A 20,866-nucleotide genomic window follows, 5' to 3' on the forward strand; every position below is an offset into this window, starting at 1 on the left:
TGGTGACGAATCCAAGTCAAATCCTAAGTGTTTATCTGTTACTCTACATCACTTTAACTCTTTAACCAGTTTTGCCCTTAATGTAATTCCAGCAGATTCTGAAGTGGAGAAATTCGGCTTTGTGTGGTCATGTGACAGTTTCCTTTAGTGATGGTGGAGAACCACTGTTCTCCCTGCCAGAATCAAATGATTGAGTTTTCCGGTTCCGGGTCACGACGAGCCTTAATAGCCTGAATCTATTAATATTTGATTTTAAGTCCTGAACCAGATATTGATAATTCATGTAGAGAAAATGGTATGGGTGGAATTATATAAGTTCGCTTCCTTCCACTCCCTTTCAAGCCATCTACTTGTGATTCATTAAGTGATATGTTATTTCATGTATTATGACCTGATTGCTTGAAATAAACCATTTTATTCATTCATTCATTCATTCATTGTCATTAACAGTTGAAGAGTTAAGGCTGATTTTCATTGGTCCGACTCCAGTCCGTCTCTGTTGTGTCGCGTTGACACAATGAAACAGTTCATAATCAAATCAGAATGTTTACATCATCTTTCTCATATTAGTGTCTGACATCCGTCTCTTTGCAACGCAACCTTTACGCAGGAATTCTATTTTGAGTCTGTTGATGTATCAACGTTGTAGCAAAAAGCAAGAGAACAGGAAACAGGTCTGCATTTCAAAATAAAATCCTCTGTTGTACTTTCACAAAAAAAAAGTTAAGAAAATATTTTATTTGTATTTTACTTTTTAGGATGATGTGCCCACACAATAATGCTCTTAACCACAGATAACGCTGGCGTCATTTTCACCATGGATGATGACAGTTTCATTTTAGTACAATAAAAATATAGAACATAACTTGTGACACAAAACTTGCATTCCATAATGTCTCAGTGAGGAAGGAGAGGGCATGACTGCTTAAGTCTTGGACGAGCAACAGCAGAACAAACCCCTCCTCCAGGAGCAAGGGGGGAGAGGGATGGACCGGAGACGTAACAGAGAAGATGTAAACTTATGCGTCGTTTCAATGGAGCGGTCCAGACTGGACTGGACTGGACCGGACCGTTACGATATTTTGAGCATTTCCAATATAAAATGGACCCATTAGGCCAGACCGATTCGTACGGTTTTTGGTCCCTTGTTGGTTGTAGAAAAATGGAACGGACAAGTTAGGGCAGAGCTCACAAGAAAAAATTCAATAATTGGCGGAAAGGTAATACAACGACAGGAAGTGTCCGACCAGCGCTTATCCCGACTCAAGATCTAAGGCGAAAGTTTTGTCTTCTTTTCGACGGTATTGTTCTTTGCCTGAAAAGAATTTTACATTCTTTGCATACAATATTTTCTTCTAATTCACGGAGTTAAAGACCAGAGACACGCAGAATCCACAAATACAGAGAACTGCTGTAGTCACACCGTTGTGATGCACATCTACGTCATCGTCTACACGCCGCATCACCTTGATGGTCAAACACTCAATAGAAACACTCTCTTGAATTGCCCAGACCATTCTAAACCAGCGAGGGGCGGACTGGTCCGATCCGCTCAGTGGAAGCCAGGCATTCTGAATGTTGTGAGACTGACTCCCCACATAACGCAATGGTGATGCACCACGGACGACGTGTATGAACTCTGGGTAACAGCATGTCAATGAGCAGGCGTCATTTAGGTGTGTCCAGAGACATTTCCAGTGTGTTAAAAAAAAAAGGGAAAATGAATGTTTTATATTCACAAATTGTCAAAGAACTACTTTTAGTCAATTTGTGGGGAAACAAAAACAAGTATTTCTGGGTCCCATGTCCATAACTATTACATTCATGTGTCGCTACATACTGTAAATTTCCATGACCATTTTTGAACAGAACACACAACCATATGTTGAAAGTTAAGCCACGTCAATCTTTGACCAATCAGGGACTGGGATTTGGCGGTGACATTTGGATGGCGTCCTATTTAATTCACAAATATGTCAAACATTTGAAAATTGATCATGGAGGAGAAATGAATAATTGTGGTTTGTGCCCACAAGTCTTTCATTTATTGGAATAAAGCTGTGAAAGAAAGAATAATCCCCTCCCTGTGTGTCCAGTGTGAACTCCATGGGCTACATGCGTGTTCAAAGACTGATTAGTAGATTCTTACGTGATGATGTCACTTGGTCCAGTTCTCTTATACAAGGCCCCGAGGGCCGGTCTCCAGCTGGTTTTCCAGAAATCCCATCGTATGTGCTGCTGATTACTTGGATCAGGTGTGTTTACCCAATAAGGAGTTTCAATGGCAGGTTGGTTGGAAAACAAGTTACAACACCAGTCCTCGAGGCCTGGATTTGGACATCCCTGTCTTATACAGTCAATGTTTTCAACCCATTTCTGTTTTTCTTCCCCTAGTCTAGTCCATCTCACAATCCCAGCTGGCCTCAGTGCAATATATTCTTAGGTTTACTATCTACCAATAGATGGAAAAAAATAAGCTGCCTTCAGTTTCCCAGAATGCAGCTGCTGCAGTCTGTCTAATAGATCTAAATGTACCTTCGATATCTACATCTCTGCTGTCTCTCATCTAACTCCGAGGGATTTACAGCTTTGTTGATGCTGTGGTTTGTTTGAAGTCGAGGCTCACACACGAAACGGGACGTACCATTATTTACATCACAACTATATGATAATTGCTTGGCAGTTAGCCAAGACTAATAATAAACCCGACCACCTTTTACATGTATAGCGAACCATAATTCTCCACTCCCACCCCCTTGGAGGATCACCCACATTGCATGTCCTGCAGATGAAGGATTGCCTGGAGCAACACTTGCTTCTTTCTTCTTCTTCTATCCTCCTAATATTTATGAACGCTTACCCGGCATAGCCATTATGTGTTCCCTATGAGAATGGACTTGGCATGCTTAACCATGTAAGTAAGTAGTATTAAATGGAAAGAAGGCTAAGGAGAGAAAGACGGCTAAAAGGTATTTGGTTCATGAAGCACTCAAGTATCCGAAAGGGGGGCAGGGTGAGTATATCGCTTCATTCCATAAAGTCGTCTTTATGTGGATAGATCACTCCTTCTGTGCACAAGAGAACTTTCACACAGTCAATTTAGCCACACCCATTTTTTTGGAAGAAATTACAACTTTTATTTTGGAAAGGTAGCAACCAGGGGAGGCTGGTGCCAGTGGAGCCAAATAACTGCTGACACTTGAAATCCAATGTGTGCATCCTTTGGATTTCATATTAAAGAGGAAAAGTTTCAAACAGAAATGTAAGAGTGCTCTGTAGCCCTTTTAAATAAATGGCGCTTCGGTTTAAAAAGCTGATAAAACGGAGCAAGTTACCGAAGCGAGGCCGGTATATCACTGAAATTGGTTAAACATAACTTTCATGACCATGGCTTCATTTCCTCCTCAACCCAGCGCATCCCAGTGGGGAGATAATCTGGGAAATGCGGCGGTATCAGGTCTTTCTAGGTTGCTTGAGAAGCTTTGTGAGACCCTCCAGAGATATGGAGCTTTGATATCAGGACCAATTATGTGCTATGAGCGCACACAAACACTCCACGTGCGCACACACGTGTTTGTACACACAATCCTTGGCCTTCATGTGGAAGGAAAAAAAAACAAAAAAAAAAAAACAAAGGAGAGAATATGATACCAAGGAAACATGGGGCAGGCGGAACATGCTCTGATTTTTATCAGCGAGTTGAGCTTGGCATTAAAAGCCAGAGATGGTGCAGGCGTGGAGGGGAGTGACTGAGGACGAGGAATGGATGTGAACTATGTGGCTGAGAATGCACCAAAAAAAAAAAAAAACTTCCTTGAAATGTGTGCAAAAGCAGTTCACATTCACAACCGTTCAGACCCTCGTGCACGCTCCGACTCCCTATCTGCTGCATGCATGCATGCACTCACTCTATTATGTGCAGCAAATAAACAACTTCTTTCAATGCACACTTGCAAAAAAAGTGATAAACAGTTGTTTCCGGTCTGAGTCACCTCCACAGAGGATCCTTAAAGATTAAGTTTGGCCTCTGGCTCTGCTAATTGGAGCTTAAAGTCTGGTGTAGCCCCTGGGCAGAGTGTGCTGTGAGCAGAACATGCCGCGCACGCCAGCGTGTGCATGCATGTATGTATGCGTGCGCGAGCTGCATGTGCCTGTGTGATTGTGCCTGCCTGCATATAAATTATGGATAGGAAGGAGGGGTGGGGGGGGGGACTGGAGAGAGCGGCCACACAAGCTGCAGGAGCCGGAGAGTTTGGAAGAGACCAGAACAATCGCACCAGCACAACATGTCCGAGATTGAACCGGAGGATGGCGGTGGGGTCACGACAGAAGGAAGGAGTGATCATCCAGATGCACTGCAAACTATATTTACTATTTAAACCTTCCTTTTAGACGTTCAAGGTATGCTTTCAGGTTTTAAGTTATTAGATGAAAATCATGTTTTTGGTGATTTTAACATGTTCTTTTGGCTTTTTGTCATGGTGGAGCACAGATATCAAGAAAATTGGGTTTAAAACTGAATTTTAAAGCATTTCTTTGACAAAGATCTATTTGTTACATAGAAAATGTGCTGGGCGGAACAAAAGCTCCTTGCTCCACTCCATTCCGATTATCCACTTGTAGACAAGTAGATCCATGAACGTCTTTTTTGTCCTCGTCTAAAATGCCTTCTGGCTCCAAACTGCACACATTTTTGTTGCACCGGAAATGTTAGGCTAGGAGTGGGAAGGGTTGTAGAGCCCGTAAACCAATGGATATCGGCAAGTTGGGGCAGGCTTACTCCGCAGCAGTGGTCTCGCCCACAACTCAAATATCAAACAAACTGCTGCTCTGCAGAAATTATGTCGTAGATAAGGACAGAAGTTGGGTTTTTTTGGCTAAAAACGTAAAATAATAACTAAAAGACCACTGAGAACACTTTTACAATAGATCTGAAGATGAATGCAGTAGGAGTTTAGAAGCAAAGATGTAGAAAATATTTTAAAGTGTAACACTACGGGACAACTGGAGGCTGATTCCACTCTCAACCCAGATTTTTTTTTTTTTTAAAGAGGGGGAGGTGTGGTCTGAATCTGTGATTGACAGTGAGGTTAGCTTGAGGTATGCAAACGTCTCCAATATGGAGAATGGTACCGTGCAAAGTGATGCCACTTTCTCAACAGAACTTTCTATGGAGGTTGAGGATCTTTCTCCTCCACCTCATGGTCCAGACCGAAGGAGACCCGCGTCTCAGTGGTAAAATGACGCTAACATCATAAGCTAATAAAGGCTAACGTATTAAGCAAACAATCTCAAGTGAAACGTTCATTGAAAATCCATCACCAGGACAGAGTTTGCTGGATTCAATGCCAATTGTGCAAACCAGTAGATTTTTTAAACAGCTACGAGTCATGCTAAAGCTAAGATGATAATGACCCACCATTACAGAATCAAAGATGGGCGGGGCTTACACACTGGAGCTGCAGAGCAGGAAGATGTAAAACTTCTGAAATGATGTGGAACTTACACCAGTGGACCAATCACAAAATTCAGCTGCCATAACTCTTTTCTACCTGTAGGGGGCAGTACACGGACAGTTTTAGACTATAATTACGGGAAGTTTATTTTAAATTATCAAAAATGTGGCAAGGATCAACAAACAGCACTTATAACCCCCCATTTATAGAGGTCAGCAGACAAAAAAAGTTGATTTAGTTTGTTTTTTTTATTTATTTTTTCCTGCTTCCTCTTGCCAAAAGAAAAACCTGATTTAGTACTCAAAAAAACTCAAATTCAACCATAATTTATGTTAAAATTCAAGTTCAATAAATGTAATTCATTGTAATTATTTTAAAAGCAAAACATAGATTTATATTCTTAGAATACGAGCTAGTTTTACATTTTTTGAGGATTCATTAAGATGGACCAACTTGTTTTAAAATCATGTTCTAATTTCATACATATTTTTGTCCTTAAATTAGTCATTGCAATTTTTTAAACTTTCTTGTCACTTAAATCAAACTGAACTTCAAATAGTTCCACTAAAACTTAAAAAACTACAAACTATTTACTTATTATTGGCTAAAAATATATACTATTGTGCTGTTTAACATTGAATTTTTAGTAATTCTACCAATCAGTTGTTCTTTTTAGCTTAATTTTTCATTTTTTTAAAGCTTTTTTGTTTTATATCTTGTAATATTTCTTGGTTGGAAACACATTTAATATTTTTAAGATGTTTTCCTTTTAAGATTAGTGTCTTTTCCTATTTCTTGCTGCCTTTTCGTGCAGTGTTTAGTGCAGAAAAGCAGCTCTTTTGTGTGGTTGGAACATGCTCTGGTTTTTTTCTGATCAACAAACCCGACTATGAGGCAAGAAGATGGTGCCGCGGCCCGTGGATCCTGAAGAGGGACCTCACTGAACGCTGTTGTGAGTAAAAATCATGCGAGAACTATTGACAAGCTCTTCATGGAAAACATGTTTGAAAAATTCATGCAGTGGCAGAGAGAGTGCTCTCATCTGTTAATAAAATTACAATCTCAAGAGCAGGAAGAGGAGCTGAAGGACAGGCAGAATCCCTGATTATTATCATCTTTTAAAAAAAAATGTTCCCTGCTCCAACAAATACAACAACATGTTAATCCCTCCAAGCAAAACACATTATTTTGTGGATTGGTAAATTTTAGGAGAGTAATTTTGTTCTTTTTATAAGTTTGAGAGGGATTTTCGGTAACTTTCCAGGTGATACATCAGAAGAATTGGATATTCAAAACACAGAATTTTGTCTTTTATTTTAATGTTCTTATTCACAATAAAAGAAAATGTACTTAGAACAATAGAAACTCTACTTATTTACCATAATTTTCCAGATTTTCCAACAGTAGTAAATTTGTACTACATGCAACTATTTCCAGCTGGGCTCTAATTTTACCGATATGGCTAATTTCAAAGTTTCTCAGAGAATCTTCATTTATGCCGTTTGAACTGTCACAGCAGAACAGAATGAGGCTTTGCTGACGATAAAAAGAGGAAAAAAACAGTAATTTTTCCAAACAGGAATGCCTTGAAGGGTTGCCATCTCAGAAAATCTGAGCCACATCGGCTACTTTTTTCACAAGAAAAATGTCAATATTATAAATTAAATCAATAAAGTGGACTTTTGTTACAGAATTAAGTACAAATAATTAGAGACGAAAAAACACTGAAATACTTTCACAATTTCAATTGTGTGGCAATTTGATTCAACTGGTAATTTTAGGCCTTTCAAACTATTGGAGAGCCCTTGAATTCCCTTTGAGAGGCACTCTTTCTAATGAGGAAGGACACTTGAGCACCAAAGCGGCTCGCCAAGGTAATGATGTTTAAAAGTTTTCTCAAACTTTTGTCAAATCAAAGTCTAATAAACACTTCTACTTTGGTCTTCTTGTTCTTTGTTTTTTGTTAATAGTGTGAAATTGCACCATCGTGTCCCAACAATAAAGAACAGTCATGGAAAACACTAATACGATGTGAAAGATTCACTTTGGAGGACAAATATTACAAAATAAAAGCTAAAACTGTATTTTAAGAATGCATTACACATAATATTTGTTGTTGTGAGTTTCCCCAACAATAATACCACTAAAGTATAGAGCTAAAAACAACAGATAATACAATAAATATTAGGAATTCACTTTTAAAAAACTACTAAAATTAGTATGTACAAACAAAAAATATCTAAATAGTAAATTAATATTTTGACAACAGTATAATTAAATGACTTAAAAAATGTTAGGTAGAAAAAAGTTAATACTAAATGGAAAAAAACAAATGATAAACTTGTTTTTGGGGGGTTGAACTGGTATGTTTGGGGGAAGACGTATGTTTATTTTACAATTTTAACTCCACATTTAATAAATATGTTTTTCTTTTTTATTTAGGAATTGAGGCTAATAAGCATTTTTGCATATTTCCAAACAAATTTTAATTTTTCTTCTGACCAAGTTTTGAGGGAATTGGATCTTTTGATCTATTTTCAAAGTGGCCTTTTAATTATGATGATGACATTTTTAGCGAAAATTGAAAATAAACAATAATAAAAAAAAACTTGTTGTCTATGACATAGTTTCAGCAGAACAGTAAGCATTCTTTAGAAATGTGCCTCTAAGTTGTGTGTGGAACCGTTGGTATGTAGTAAACCCCGCCCCCTTTCCCCTCCCTGTCACCGAGAAGTCTCTGTTTGCATGCTCTCCCGCTTGCTTACAGCCCCCTACACCCCAAACTTAATATTACTGGTCCAACAAAAGTATCAAACAGTTTTTCATCCAGATTCCAGCTCAGACTAAGAAAACAAAGACGTACATGGATCTATTTGTCCGCAAGTGGATGCATAAGAATGGGGCGGAGGAGGAAGTTTGGGCCTGCCCCGCCAATCTTCTATCACACAAACATTATTTTTCAAACATTGTTTTTTGTCAGCTTCTGATTCACAAAGATTCCAATAAAAATAGATTCAGAAATGCATTTTTAAGCTTAACTTTCTTTGTGTCCTTCATTATCAGGAAAATCCCACAAAAACACAAATTTCATTGGAGTGGGTCTTTAAAAAGTTACTTTCATGAAGTCAAATCTGAGTTTGAGACAGAACCAAATTCATTTCTAGCATGAATCCTCCATGTAAATCGCACCAAAGCAGACATTTAACTGTGAAATGATGCACAGAGAGGCGGGCAGAAACCGCTTAGTTCCCACATTCACGCACACATGCTCACAAGCACTGACCTGAATGACATGATCTTGTACGCATCGGGCAGGTAGCACCGCGTGTTCTCCATCTGAGCCGGGTCCGAATCGCAGATCTTGTCGTCTGTGCGGCCGTAGTTGGCGCTCTCGATCATGATGACGTCCGTGCCCGGGCAGCGCAGCTCGATGGGGTAGGACTCGCAGGACAGCTCCCGTCGCACCACTGCCATGGGTATGGGAGCCCGGCCATAGACTGGACACACGGTGACACAAAAAACTTTCATTTGGAGACAAAACACCAAATATTATGTATTTTTTTAATTCATGTTGTTGCAGTTCGCCTGACATAGAAAACCTGGAAAACAGAAAATAATGCCGGAGGTAAATAAAACCAAAATTTGAAGACAAGTGCGTCATCCTGTGTGTGGGCTGCATGGTTCCCAGGGACTTCTGTTGTTGTGTTGTGGCCGGGATGTTGTTATACTCTGTTATTGAGAGTCGCGATCCCTTGGAGCATCATCCCCTTGATAGATGGGTTATGAGCTGAGGTGATCACTCCTTGTTTTTTTCCATCACCTGCCTCTTTTGTAATATTAATGTTGACTGTATTATGTTGCGCTTCATTCATTACCAGGAACGTCAGCAGCTTCCTCGCTGGAACCTCATACGGGAATTATGGCTATATCTGCTACCACATACGTGTTATTAATTTTCATACTTGAATAAACAAATTATAAGAATGAAAGTCATGCCAAAGCAACTTATTGTGTCAAAAATATACATATATATATCTATATATATATAGAATGTTTGAGCAGACAAAGACGCACATCTCAAAAGAAAAAAAAACCCTTCCTTGCTCTCCCTGTTGCAGTAACCATAGAAACCTTGTCTTCCCTCCCTGGGCTCTTTCATTGGTTAGGGGAGTGTCATGGTTACACATATGCAGCAAAGAATCTGAATGAGCTCAATGACACTCTGCTTGGCTCGACTTAATACTGCCCTTCACCGCCACACACACACTCACAAACACACAAGCGCGCATGCATACAAATGTTCTGAGTGATGGAATGCGAAGGTGGAAATTCACAGCCACTGTCAACCATATCTGTGCTGCTGCTACTGCTGCTGCAACCTGGGGGCGCAACTCTCAGAAAGGCGTATTCTGGCTTCCAGATACCACTGATATATAATTGACATTTACTGAAAATGTCCTGTTTAATGAACAGACACCTAGGTTGTTAATTCTTGGTTTTCTTGTACTTTTGGAGTTTTTCTGTCTTTTATATTTTCTGCTGGAGTGGGAGGTTTTCTGCCTTCCTTTTTGGCTATCTTTGTTTGCAGCTTGGTGCCTAAATTGTCCAGAGCACCTGACTGGAGACGTTTGAATACTCTGCATCATCTGTTAGAACCCCCCAACAGCAACAGATCCATACAAGTGTTGGTCATCTATTTATTTATTTCTTATTTTTTTGTAAATAGTTATCTGTTTTTTTTTTGTTTTTTTTTTTGTAAATCCCAGATTATTCTTAGACAGGCTTTGTGATAGTTTTTGAGTTGGTGGGCTATTTCATTTTTTAAAGCTTCGCCTGTTAGTTACATTCGTTAACAAACCCTGTAGACATGGTTGTAACATAAATTGGGGGCTCCTCCGGGATATGCACCCAGGATCCCTTGCACCTCAAGTGAGAATAAAATGAAAGCTAGATATATGGAATTACCTGGGATAATGCTAGTGTGAATGCTGTAAGCTGAATGTGGTTGCTGAAGATGCTAGCGCTGATAGCTGAAAATGCTGAAACTGATAGCTAGCTAAAAATACTAATAGCTGAAAATGCTGAAGCCAAAAGCTTGCTGAAGTTTTAGCTAATTGCCAAATTAGCCAAAGAAAAAAAACTGGGAAAATGTCTAAATTTTGCCTAAACATCTAGCGTATTGTTAAAATATTAGCTAAACTCCAAATAGCCTTAAAAAACAACAACAACAAAAGTCTAAATTAGGCAAAACACCAAGCATAAAACTAAAATATTAGCCAAACCCCAGTTTATAAAAAAAAAAAAACAGAAAAAAAGTTGAATTTGACCAAAAACAGCTAGCATGTTGTTAAAATATTAGCTAACCTTTAAATTAGCCTAAAAAAAAGGAAAAAGTCCAAAATAGCCATAACAGCTAGCGTGCCAAAAAAAATTACAAAGAGGCGCATGAGAATAACTATAATGTGAATGCTTTGAACTATTCACACAATAAAGACAAAACCTCCCACTCCAGAAGAAAACATAAAATAAAACATAAAAAACACAAAAAATACACTTTTTTTTTTTTTTAATTTCCGGCCTCCGCCGTAACATATGAGCCAAGATTGGGCACCGTCTTCGTGATCAACTAAGACGCATTATAGGCATCGTGTGTGTTCAAGCAGATGAGCCCACGGCTTCAAGTGCCACTTTTTTTGTTTTTTAAGCATATATTTTGTCAATAGTGACATCATGGCTGCCTTTGTGCGCCTGAAAATAAACCTGGAATAAGGGTTAATTGAAGCATGGAGTGTGAGGTTGTATGAGGCAGCTGTCTGTACTTGCTTCAATCAGCCTTTTGTCTTCCATGCAGAGCCCATATCAGTCTAACAAACTCTTTGACACACACTCATTCTGTACTCACAGTGACAAGTTACTATAATTTGCCCTAATTTTCATATTTGAGACAATGTTGGACTCTGAATATTTTAATTTAGACTAAAACAGATGGAAGGAAAGGCAAATGGATCGATGTCTAAGAAGGTTTAGGTCTGAATATGATAGCTCCCATAACAGTCATCAACACAACACAGCAGTTAGAGAATAAAGTGGCTGTTTATGTAAATCCTCACACCTTTTTAACAGAAATCTAAGAGGTATTACAGCTCCTTTTGACTGTAGATAAATCGGCGGCGTGCAGTAAGTACCCGGAATGCAGTTCTGCCACTTTTGCAGTGCAACTCCAGATCAGGTTCAGTGTGAGGATTTGGAAATGTTCTAATCCTTTCGTGTTTCAAAGTCCTTGTTGTGTTTTTTTTTTCTTTCTGCTTCTGCTCCTCGTCTCCCTTCATATTCACATCAGATGTCTATTAATAATCAACAGACCCTTTATTTTTTATTTTTTTTTATTTTTATTTTTTGCTTTAGCTGTTTTAATCCTCAAGGTGTTTAGGTCTATAGTTCTAGACCTTAGTCATATAACTGTCCTTATGGGTGTCTGTGACTGTTTGTGAACCTTTATTTTTCCAGGTAGGTCATTAAATATTGAAGTTGTACACCCCTCAATTAGTCTACAGAGCATAAATGTTCATGCAGATGTTTTTCTATGTGCAACAGGTTGTCAAAAAACACTTAACACATAGGCTGCTTTGCATATCAGAGGAATCCAGCGTCAATGTTAGGTTAATGTAAATATGCTATCAGAGGAACTGTGGTGAGTTTTAAATGCAGGGGGTGGTACACTGGTCTGGCAGCATGTCAGTCAATCAGAGACTCATCTTGAGCTAGTGACATGTTAATGACGTGAACAGCATGTAGAGTCTAAAACCATCATAGTGGAGAAGCTGATGGTTCCCCTCCTAAACTGTGTAATTTTTTTCTTATTTCCAGACAGCACTCACTCCTTACTAATGACAGCAGTGTGGCGTAAAGGGGCCCTATGAAATACTTCACAATAGGCTAACTACAAGCATGATAATGGTATACTTTCCATTTTTATAACATCTCTGTAGGTGGTCGCATGGGAACTGCAAGACAAACCTGCGCTTCCCTTAATGCTGCGTTCACACCAGGTTTGGAAAGACGTGTTCAAGTGACCACTTCCAATAAAAATACTTTGTAAACGCGTGAATACACGAGTTTTGGGCTTTTGCAGTTTCAGTCCTGCTCACAATTTTCTTTCAGACAACTTTAAATTCCTGTTTAACACGATGTACCAGAAGTAAGCAATAAAAAGACGAGCTGCTGGATGACCTCCAGCTTTCATGTTTTAGTTTTGTCATCTTTACAAAAAGTGATCACATTCTTTTCTTTACCTTGTTTTTTTTCTCCAATCCATGCACCCAATGGCTTAAGGTATCCATAAAATGTTGATGCTAAAACATAATCAACAATAAAATGTGCTTTATTTTTGTAAAATATTCAACAAAAGCTGCTTCCAAACTAAACTATAATATCATTTTCTTTCATTTTTAATTGTACTGTAGTCACAGTTCCATTGCCTTATCATTTATATTTATCAAGAACCATGTGCAAACAATTCCGCAGAAATGAAATTATTTATCACTTTTTTGCAAAATTAATTCTCTTATTGGAGTAAAAACTGTATTAACAGTAAGTTTGGCCAAAACGGACACCAAATGTCTTAAAAAGTATAAAAGAAACATGAATGACTATGAAGATGATCGAAGACCATCATGTTTTCCTGAGCGCGTTCTGAAACCCTCAACGTTGATCTCTATACATTAGATGCCATACCTGCGGTAATGAAGAGTTGAATCTGCCACTAAGGAATTCACTTCCCACCGTTCACATGCTGACGAATAAGTATGTTCAGTCACGGAGGGCTTGTTAAAGATTACGAGATACAAACACGTACAGTGCGGGGCCCATGTTTAGCTTGCTGCCTTTGTCTGCATCTGGTAATGTGTGAGCCGTAAGTGCATGTTAATGTGTCTGTCATTAGGTGTGTAAGTGGTGACAGAAGCTTGGCAGCCACTGATAGTACAGACAATCTTATTCAGACACTCTGGCTGCCTCGTGGGACTGAAACAAAAGGATATCGATTTCTACATTTGGGCCAAGAAGAAGAGAGTGCTGAAAGAAGTGAATGGATGGAAAGATGGAGGAGGAGAGGGTGAGAGGCATGAAGGAGAGAGATTTAGAGGATGATCTCTCACTCCGACGGCCGGAGCACTCGGACCGAGCGCTGGAGTCAGAAAATGTGAAGGGAAGAACGACATTTTTAAGAGCAAGCGATATTTTATAGGTGATGGCAGGAATATTTTGTCAGGAGGGTTTGGGTTGTTGGAACGAAAGCTTTTATCTCAGCAGCAGACTTCTCAAGACTCAATCGCTCCATCATTTTTTTTTTTTTTTGTCTTTTCTGTTCTAACAGGTTTCTCATTCCTTTAACAAAAAACAAAAAAAACAGCCTTAGTCACTTGCACCCGTTCAAGTCAATCCTCATTTGGATGTTTTAGGTTTTTTCGGGTCCATGGAGACAGGCACGGCCGCATCTTGAGTCTAGTGCAGGTGTATCTCGCAGTTTCTTTGAGGCTAATACGACCACCTCAAAGCATGTCATGAAAATAAAACTTACTATTGTTGTGTGTGTGGTAAATGTATCATTTAATATCCATAAAGCTAGTCTAAGTTGCACTGATGTTGTCGTACGGTGCCCTTGCACCACACTCTAGCCCTTCTGCTTTCTTATGGGGTCCAGATGACCCCACCCTTACATTGATGTGTGATCCCTCCCATGTCTGCCTTGAAGACCAGTAAAGATAAAAAAAATCCTTGAAAAAAAAAAGTTCAGTCTGCTGTCTTGTGCTACCCAAGGCATTTTTGCATTAAAAGTGGGGTCATCTGGACCCCACAAGACAGTGCGCTGAACTTTTTTTTTTTCCAAGGATTTTTTTTTTTAATATCTTCACTGGTGTCCATAGCAGACATGAAATCCTGTCCACCTTTGTCATGGGAGGGATCACACATCAATAAAAGCACAAGGGTTAAAACTCACAATAAATGTTTGCCAAATAAATTAAAGCTCAGTTTGGGTGAGCATTAGGGAACTTGATACACAATGGATACAAAAAGTACTGGAACATTTTAACAGAAATGAGAAGCATTGGGTGTCCAAAGCTTTGTTCACAGCGTATTTAAGGCACCACTTCCAATGAGAAGTTGTGCAAAGTTTGTGTTCAACACTCTAGGGTACACGCAATGATATGCAAGTTTCTACGACCGTTTTCAATCAATGTTTCAGCCAAAACATGCCACTGAACACAGGTTGAATCACAGTGACACAGATTTGGTAGTGATGGTGTCCCTTTTCCTTCATGGAAGTCCAAACATTGATCACGGAGGAGAAAATAATAATTGAGGTTTTTTGCTACTTAGGTCGGTCGTGGTGCAGCGGTAGGGGCGGTCAACTCCTGATCAGAAGATTGCGGGTTCAACTACCACCTTGCTCACCCATGTGTCAAAGTGTCCTTGGGCAAGACACTGAACCCCACGTTGCCTCTAGTGGAAGGTTGGCGCCAGCGTTTGGCAGCGGAGCCACCATCTGTGTGCAAATGGGTGTGTGAATGGGTATGTGGCTGTAAAGTGCTTTGGGCATTCGAAGGAAGGTAGAAAGCGCTAAATAAGTATACGCCATTTACCATTTTACCATTTTAAAGGTGTGAAAGAAAAACCTTAGAACAAGATTCATGAGATTTGCACTGCTTTGACACCTCACACCAAGCCTCTTCCAAATGTACTGGGCATGTGCTAGCACTAGTGACAGTATGAACACCATGGGTGAAATGCGTGTTCTTTAACAGCCGTCAAATGCCAAGTGTGTCTGTAGCTTAAAAGCTGTCAATTCAATAATAAGATCATTAAAAGGTAATGAAATAGGTTGCTTTATTTTGCAAATCAACCACATTTCTCATAAAAAAACACCCTCACTCTCTCTTCTAATTTATGATATTTGACCGATTTGTCCAAAGTAGTACGGCAAAACTGTCTTAATGTCTTACCTTAAGCTTGTGCTTGGTCCGACTGCACTTAACACACTTAATATACTGCACTTAATTAAGGCTATACACTGCAACCACATCAGTGAGCACCCAGACCTTTATGACATCTTCTGAAAGCTGGATTTCTACAGTGTTTCTTTCAATTGTTTTGTCCCTTCAAAGTCCTTCCATCCTTTCAAAAAAAATCGTAGAGTATTTCAAGCGTTCCTTGGGTTTGCACCTGAAAATGCAAATCTCTTTTGTTAAACTGTGTCTAAAACTGTGTTCCGAGTGTGACCTTCGAAAGTAATCAGTTAATTTTTCATGATGTCATTATTTATAGCTTCTTGAGCAGTTTTAGAATACTTTATGAAATTAAGTAAAATTCTGTATGTGTGAATTTGATGATGCATGTTTCTTGAAAATTAGGAAAATCAAAGCATTATATCCAACAAGTCCACTCTGCTTATATCCCAAACTGCTACAATCCCAGGAAAAAAAAACATATTTTGCTGTATTTTTTTCCCTTTATAATCCTGTAATAATGACAAGACTTAGCTCGGTGTGAAAGATGGAGTGCTTGCCGCTGTGAGTGCTCAAGCTAAACAGTCTTTGTTTCGACTAATCCTTGCTAAGTATAAACACCGCCATTTGCATATGTTGACTTATTTCTTTAGACATTGATGCAAATACCTTCCACTGAAATGCATCCGGCGTTGTCAAAGCGAAGAATTAGTGTTTGTGTGTGGAGAGGCTGCCTGCTTGTGAGGACACCTGTGAGTCTGGGGGTGTCCGTGTGGGTGTGCAGAACTGGAGCGTTTGGAGCATATGATCTGCATGCAGGCATGGCAGAAGGGATGTGAACAAGCAGACAGTTCCAAAGTGTGATTGACATCAGCCATTAATAGGATTAAGTCCAAGTGGGCCAGAACTCCCTCTTGGAGTCTTCAAATCTCGCTGTCACAAGAGAGAGGAGAAAGCGTTACAGATGGCCTGGTGGGGCTCCATCTGCACTGCGCATGTGTGCACAAAGTATCAAACGTGTCCGCCCTGTATATTGTAAGCCTGAGAGGATATGTAAATGTCTGAGAGGCCGTTTCCCAGGTTTTGCAGCTGCAGTGTTTCTATGTTACTAGCATGTCCTTGGGCGTGCGGGGGTGGATGAGGAGTCCAAGTTGTGCAGGCGAATTCCAGTTTGCAGGTTGGACACGTTGATATCTGGAATACTGCGACACGCGAGGGTGCAGGTATAGGTTTGTGTGGAGCCAAAGGCAAAAAATACATGAAATTCTGCATGAATTTTAAAACTACTTAATCCAAACATATAGTACAGTGCAACTTTTAAATGAAAAAAATATAAATGATGAAAAAAATTTGAATCTCAAAGAAGATTTTTTTGGGAAAAAGCATTTAAAGTCCAACTTCGATCATCTTTTGATCTATTTTAAAATTTTTCCCTGTGGTCTTTTAATTATGATTATGTGGTTTGAAATCAAAATAAGGACACTTGGAGCAGGGGGCGGAGCTACAGGAGGAATGGGGGGTAGCTGCATAATGCTAGGTTCACACTCGACACGGAAGCGCCGCAAAGCTGCGCGGAGCAGATTGCGCGCAGCATCCGCTCTCTCGTGCAATTCACACAGGATCAGCATTTTCCCGGTCGACAAGTGCTTCTGCTAGTTCTTTTTTTGTTGTTTTTGCCATCATGGGTAAGTTAATAACCTAAAATTATTACCCCATGTTTTTGCTAAGAAGCAAGTTGTTAGTAGGCCTACACTTTTTAATTTTTCTGTTGTTGAGACACAAAGAGAGAAGTGTTTGTGTCTGTCTGCGTGTCTAGTTTGTGTGTGTGTGTTGTGATCGTATGTTCATTTTCATCTCTATAGTCTGTTTAGATACAAAAACATGATCACATTTGTCAATCGCAATGTTTTATTGGGAAAAATTGGTTATATTTTGAAATTTCTCATGTATCTTGATGTTACTCCTGCCAGAATTGACGCGGATCGCTTGCGGCTTGCGCACAAAATAGACTAGACTAAACCATCCGCTGCAGGGCACAAGCCTTCTGTGGAGCACCGCGGCGCTCTGCACCTGGAGTGAACCACACCATAGGTTAACAAGGGCGCCAAATGGAAGCGGCCTCCATTCCGCGCAGCTTCGTGAGGCTTCCGCATTCAGTGTAAACCACTTGCCCCCCAATTTTTTGAGTCAAAATTAGAGTATTTATTAACAAAAATTGGTAAATAACTAATACTAGCCTCTTTTAGCATTTCAAATGCTGGCTAGCTTCTAGCTAATCATTGTCACAGAGAAAGCCCGCCCCCACTTCTCATCACCCATCTCTTTACATACTTTCCCGCTTACACCCCCTCAGACCCTGAACCTAAACATTAATGGTGCAACAAAATGGGGAGCAATTTTGGAGCTATCCCCTCCTACAGGTTTTAGCCAGATTTAAACTCAGACGAGGAAAGCAAAAAATCTAGTTGTTTAGAAGTTCAAGGATTAGAATGGACCTATGGGAACTTATGCCCCATCCAGCGTATATTCTACATCACATGGCCAATCTGATCGTTTTTTTTTTTGTTTGTTTGTTTGTTTGTTTTTTTTTATCTCAACCATCTGAATAAAGAAATACTCAGAAATTATATTTCAAGCTTAATTTTCTGTATATGTCCTCCATCACCATAAGAAAGAACATGTTTAAAACACCAAAAAACATGATTTTTACTGGAGCGAGTCTTTAAATGTGTAAAAATCACTAAAAATCCTGGTTTTATCTTAATAATGCATGGATAACTCTAAATGAGCATCTAGTATTTAAATGTAAATTAAAGTCGTTTGGATTTTCAGTTATTAAAAAAAAGATTTGCAAAAAGTAACCTTCTCTTGTATTAAGAGATCTTTCCCACAGGGTCAGACATTCAAAGTACATGATCCTGAAGCAAACAGGAAAAAGCAAACTGATATTTTGATGAACACGCTGACAGCGGAACAGTAATTACAAAAAAAATAAAAGTATTTTTTTCCCCTTTTATCCAGCCCCACTTCTGCTGGTCACTGTCAATACTGTGTGCCTTGCAGCTTTTATCTCTTCATTTTGATGCTAATCATGTTACCTAGGAGATCAAATTCTGCATTTACACCCACTGAGATGAATTAGATCAGCTATGTCGGTGTCCGCAGTATAAGGCACCCTGTGGCATCGGCGCCTGCGGAGAGGACTGGAATTGAAATACATAAAACATTGAAAATTTATCAGAAATGAACGCTCGTCTGAATGTGTGCGCGCACACATGTCTGCGTGTTTGAGCATGAAGGCATCGTAGTTAAAGGAGCAAAGGCAGAAGATGTGGAGAGTATGGAGAAACAGCAAAAAAACACAAAAAACCAGATGACCACCTAAAACATTTGAGTTTTTTGAGAAAAATTCAAAAATAATCCAAAACCATCAAAGTTTAAAAAAAATTACAATATATTTATGCTAAATTTACATATTATAGGGTAACTTTTTAATTTGATTTTTCTGTGGGTGAAGATCTTTTTAATATTGAATTTAATTTTTGCAACGTTTGTTTTTTAATAGTTTTCTATTCTAAAAGCCATAAACTTTTCCATTTGAGTTCCATGTTCTGTAAAAACACATTTACTCAATTATTATGAAATTAAACTGCTTTATCGGACACAATTTCATGCTTTTAACCAATTACACAACAGTTGTTATTTTATTAGACTTAATGAATTAATTTTAAATTAAGTGTTTTCTGTGACTCAGTGTTTTGTGAGTAGTCTGGACTTTTGGAGCTTTTTTTCCTGTACTTAATAATTTACTCTATGGTATCAATCATTTTAGTCCCAACCCCAGATTCTCTTACTTACAAAATGTTTTGATCATATTGCAAATAAATTCTTTAGTGACGTGAAACTGTCCTAAAAACTCAATCCAAATTTGTCATTTTTTAAGGCAAAGCTCCACTCAAGTCTGTTTCATAACTCTTGTTATATTTGTTTTAAATCAGTAATTTCAAAAATAAAAACTTAAAAAAAAACTTTTACATTTTGAGTGAAAACTATATTAATGTGGGGGTCTGTGTCATTCCTGCGTCATTGTAAACAGGTGAGTTTAGGACAGGATGGGAAAACTTTTAGACTTGTGGGGCACAAAGGACTCTAAAATTCGACAGAAGGATCAGACCAGAAGTTTATGCATGGATTTTTTTTCTTTAATCCACCTTATAAGAGAAAGAAATAACGTGGAATCTGGATGAAAACCCAGCTTTAATTTGATTGAAAAATCCTTTAAAGTTAAATATTTTTGAATTTTTATTTTAAAAATGTATATATATATAATTTATTCCAGCTTGGTGGGCCAGACTAAATAGTTAAAGGAGCTGTTGCCCACCCCTGATTCAGGGACTACTAAAGGTAAAGTATACAATTAATGACACAGACTATATTTCAGAATAAAATGGAAGAAATATGTACAATTTAATGATTATTTGTGCATTTCAACAGTTGATGTTGAGTTCTCTCAAAGATAAATCTCTAACTTGAAATTGAACGAGCATAAGGGGGGGTTAATGACTGATGGTGTCTTACCGACGGCTGCAGGGAAGAGCAAGGTAGCGATGAAGAGCAGGCATCTGGCCCACATGACGTCCAAGTTTGACCTGGAAGTGGATGAGTAGGTACTTCCTGCTGAGTCCAGACGGTCGTGCGGCGAGCCGTTTCTCTCACAGTTCAGTGTTTCTGACACCATGCAGGCCTGCAAATTGACACGCAGAGAGGATTTGCTCACTTGGTTGCCGTCTTCAAACACGATTTGACACTTATGCTACCCTTTGGATTTAAGCGAAGAAGTAAAAAAAAAAAAACACAGGAAACAATGCTTTCCCCTTTTGAAATAGCCGGTCAGCTGTTTCACAACACACTGAAAACGATACTGACAGCTCCAGAAAAGCCTCACAATTTACTGCACAATTCTATTATAGAGGAGCGCAGGACTAAAGTCAAATTGTGGATGTTTTCTGTTTGTATTACATTTGCCTTCATGCCAGTTGCTTTTTCAAATCACCATCAAAGTGTGAAATGTAGTAATGTTCCAATCTAATTGTTGATTTCACGCTCCATCAGCAATAAACAATTAATAAGATAATGGTCTCTGAGATTAGGTGTGGCAGGAAGAGAGACTGGAAAGCCTTGTTTCTTTTTTTTCTGAAGCGATTAAGTCGACCGGCATTGTTCAATTACTGCTTCACACGCCCTCTCACTAAGCAAACGAGTAATTCAATTACCTTGTACCTGCAACCCCAAAATTCTCCATTTCAAATGAGAAAAAATACTATACCTATATATATATATATACAAATGGTAAGATACATGCCGAGATGCACATGTCACGTGTCACAATACAATACTTATTGTGAT

At 38.9% G+C, this 20,866-nt stretch overlaps 1 protein-coding gene across 1 annotated transcript in view; it reads right to left on the minus strand.

Moving 5' to 3' along the window:
- The window catches only part of adgrl3.1 (adhesion G protein-coupled receptor L3.1), a gene marked incomplete in the record, with an annotated part of 186,114 nt that overhangs the window by 127,895 nt on the left and 37,353 nt on the right, over nucleotides 1-20,866 (minus strand). The window contains 2 exon segments of the mRNA XM_024290283.2: nucleotides 8,740-8,953; nucleotides 20,039-20,204. Of these exon segments, the coding sequence (XP_024146051.1) occupies nucleotides 8,740-8,953; nucleotides 20,039-20,198 (374 nt within the window).

The sequence above is a fragment of the Oryzias melastigma genome, linkage group LG1 (assembly GCF_002922805.2).
Source record: "Oryzias melastigma strain HK-1 linkage group LG1, ASM292280v2, whole genome shotgun sequence".
In the NCBI taxonomy this organism is placed as follows: domain Eukaryota; kingdom Metazoa; phylum Chordata; class Actinopteri; order Beloniformes; family Adrianichthyidae; genus Oryzias; species Oryzias melastigma.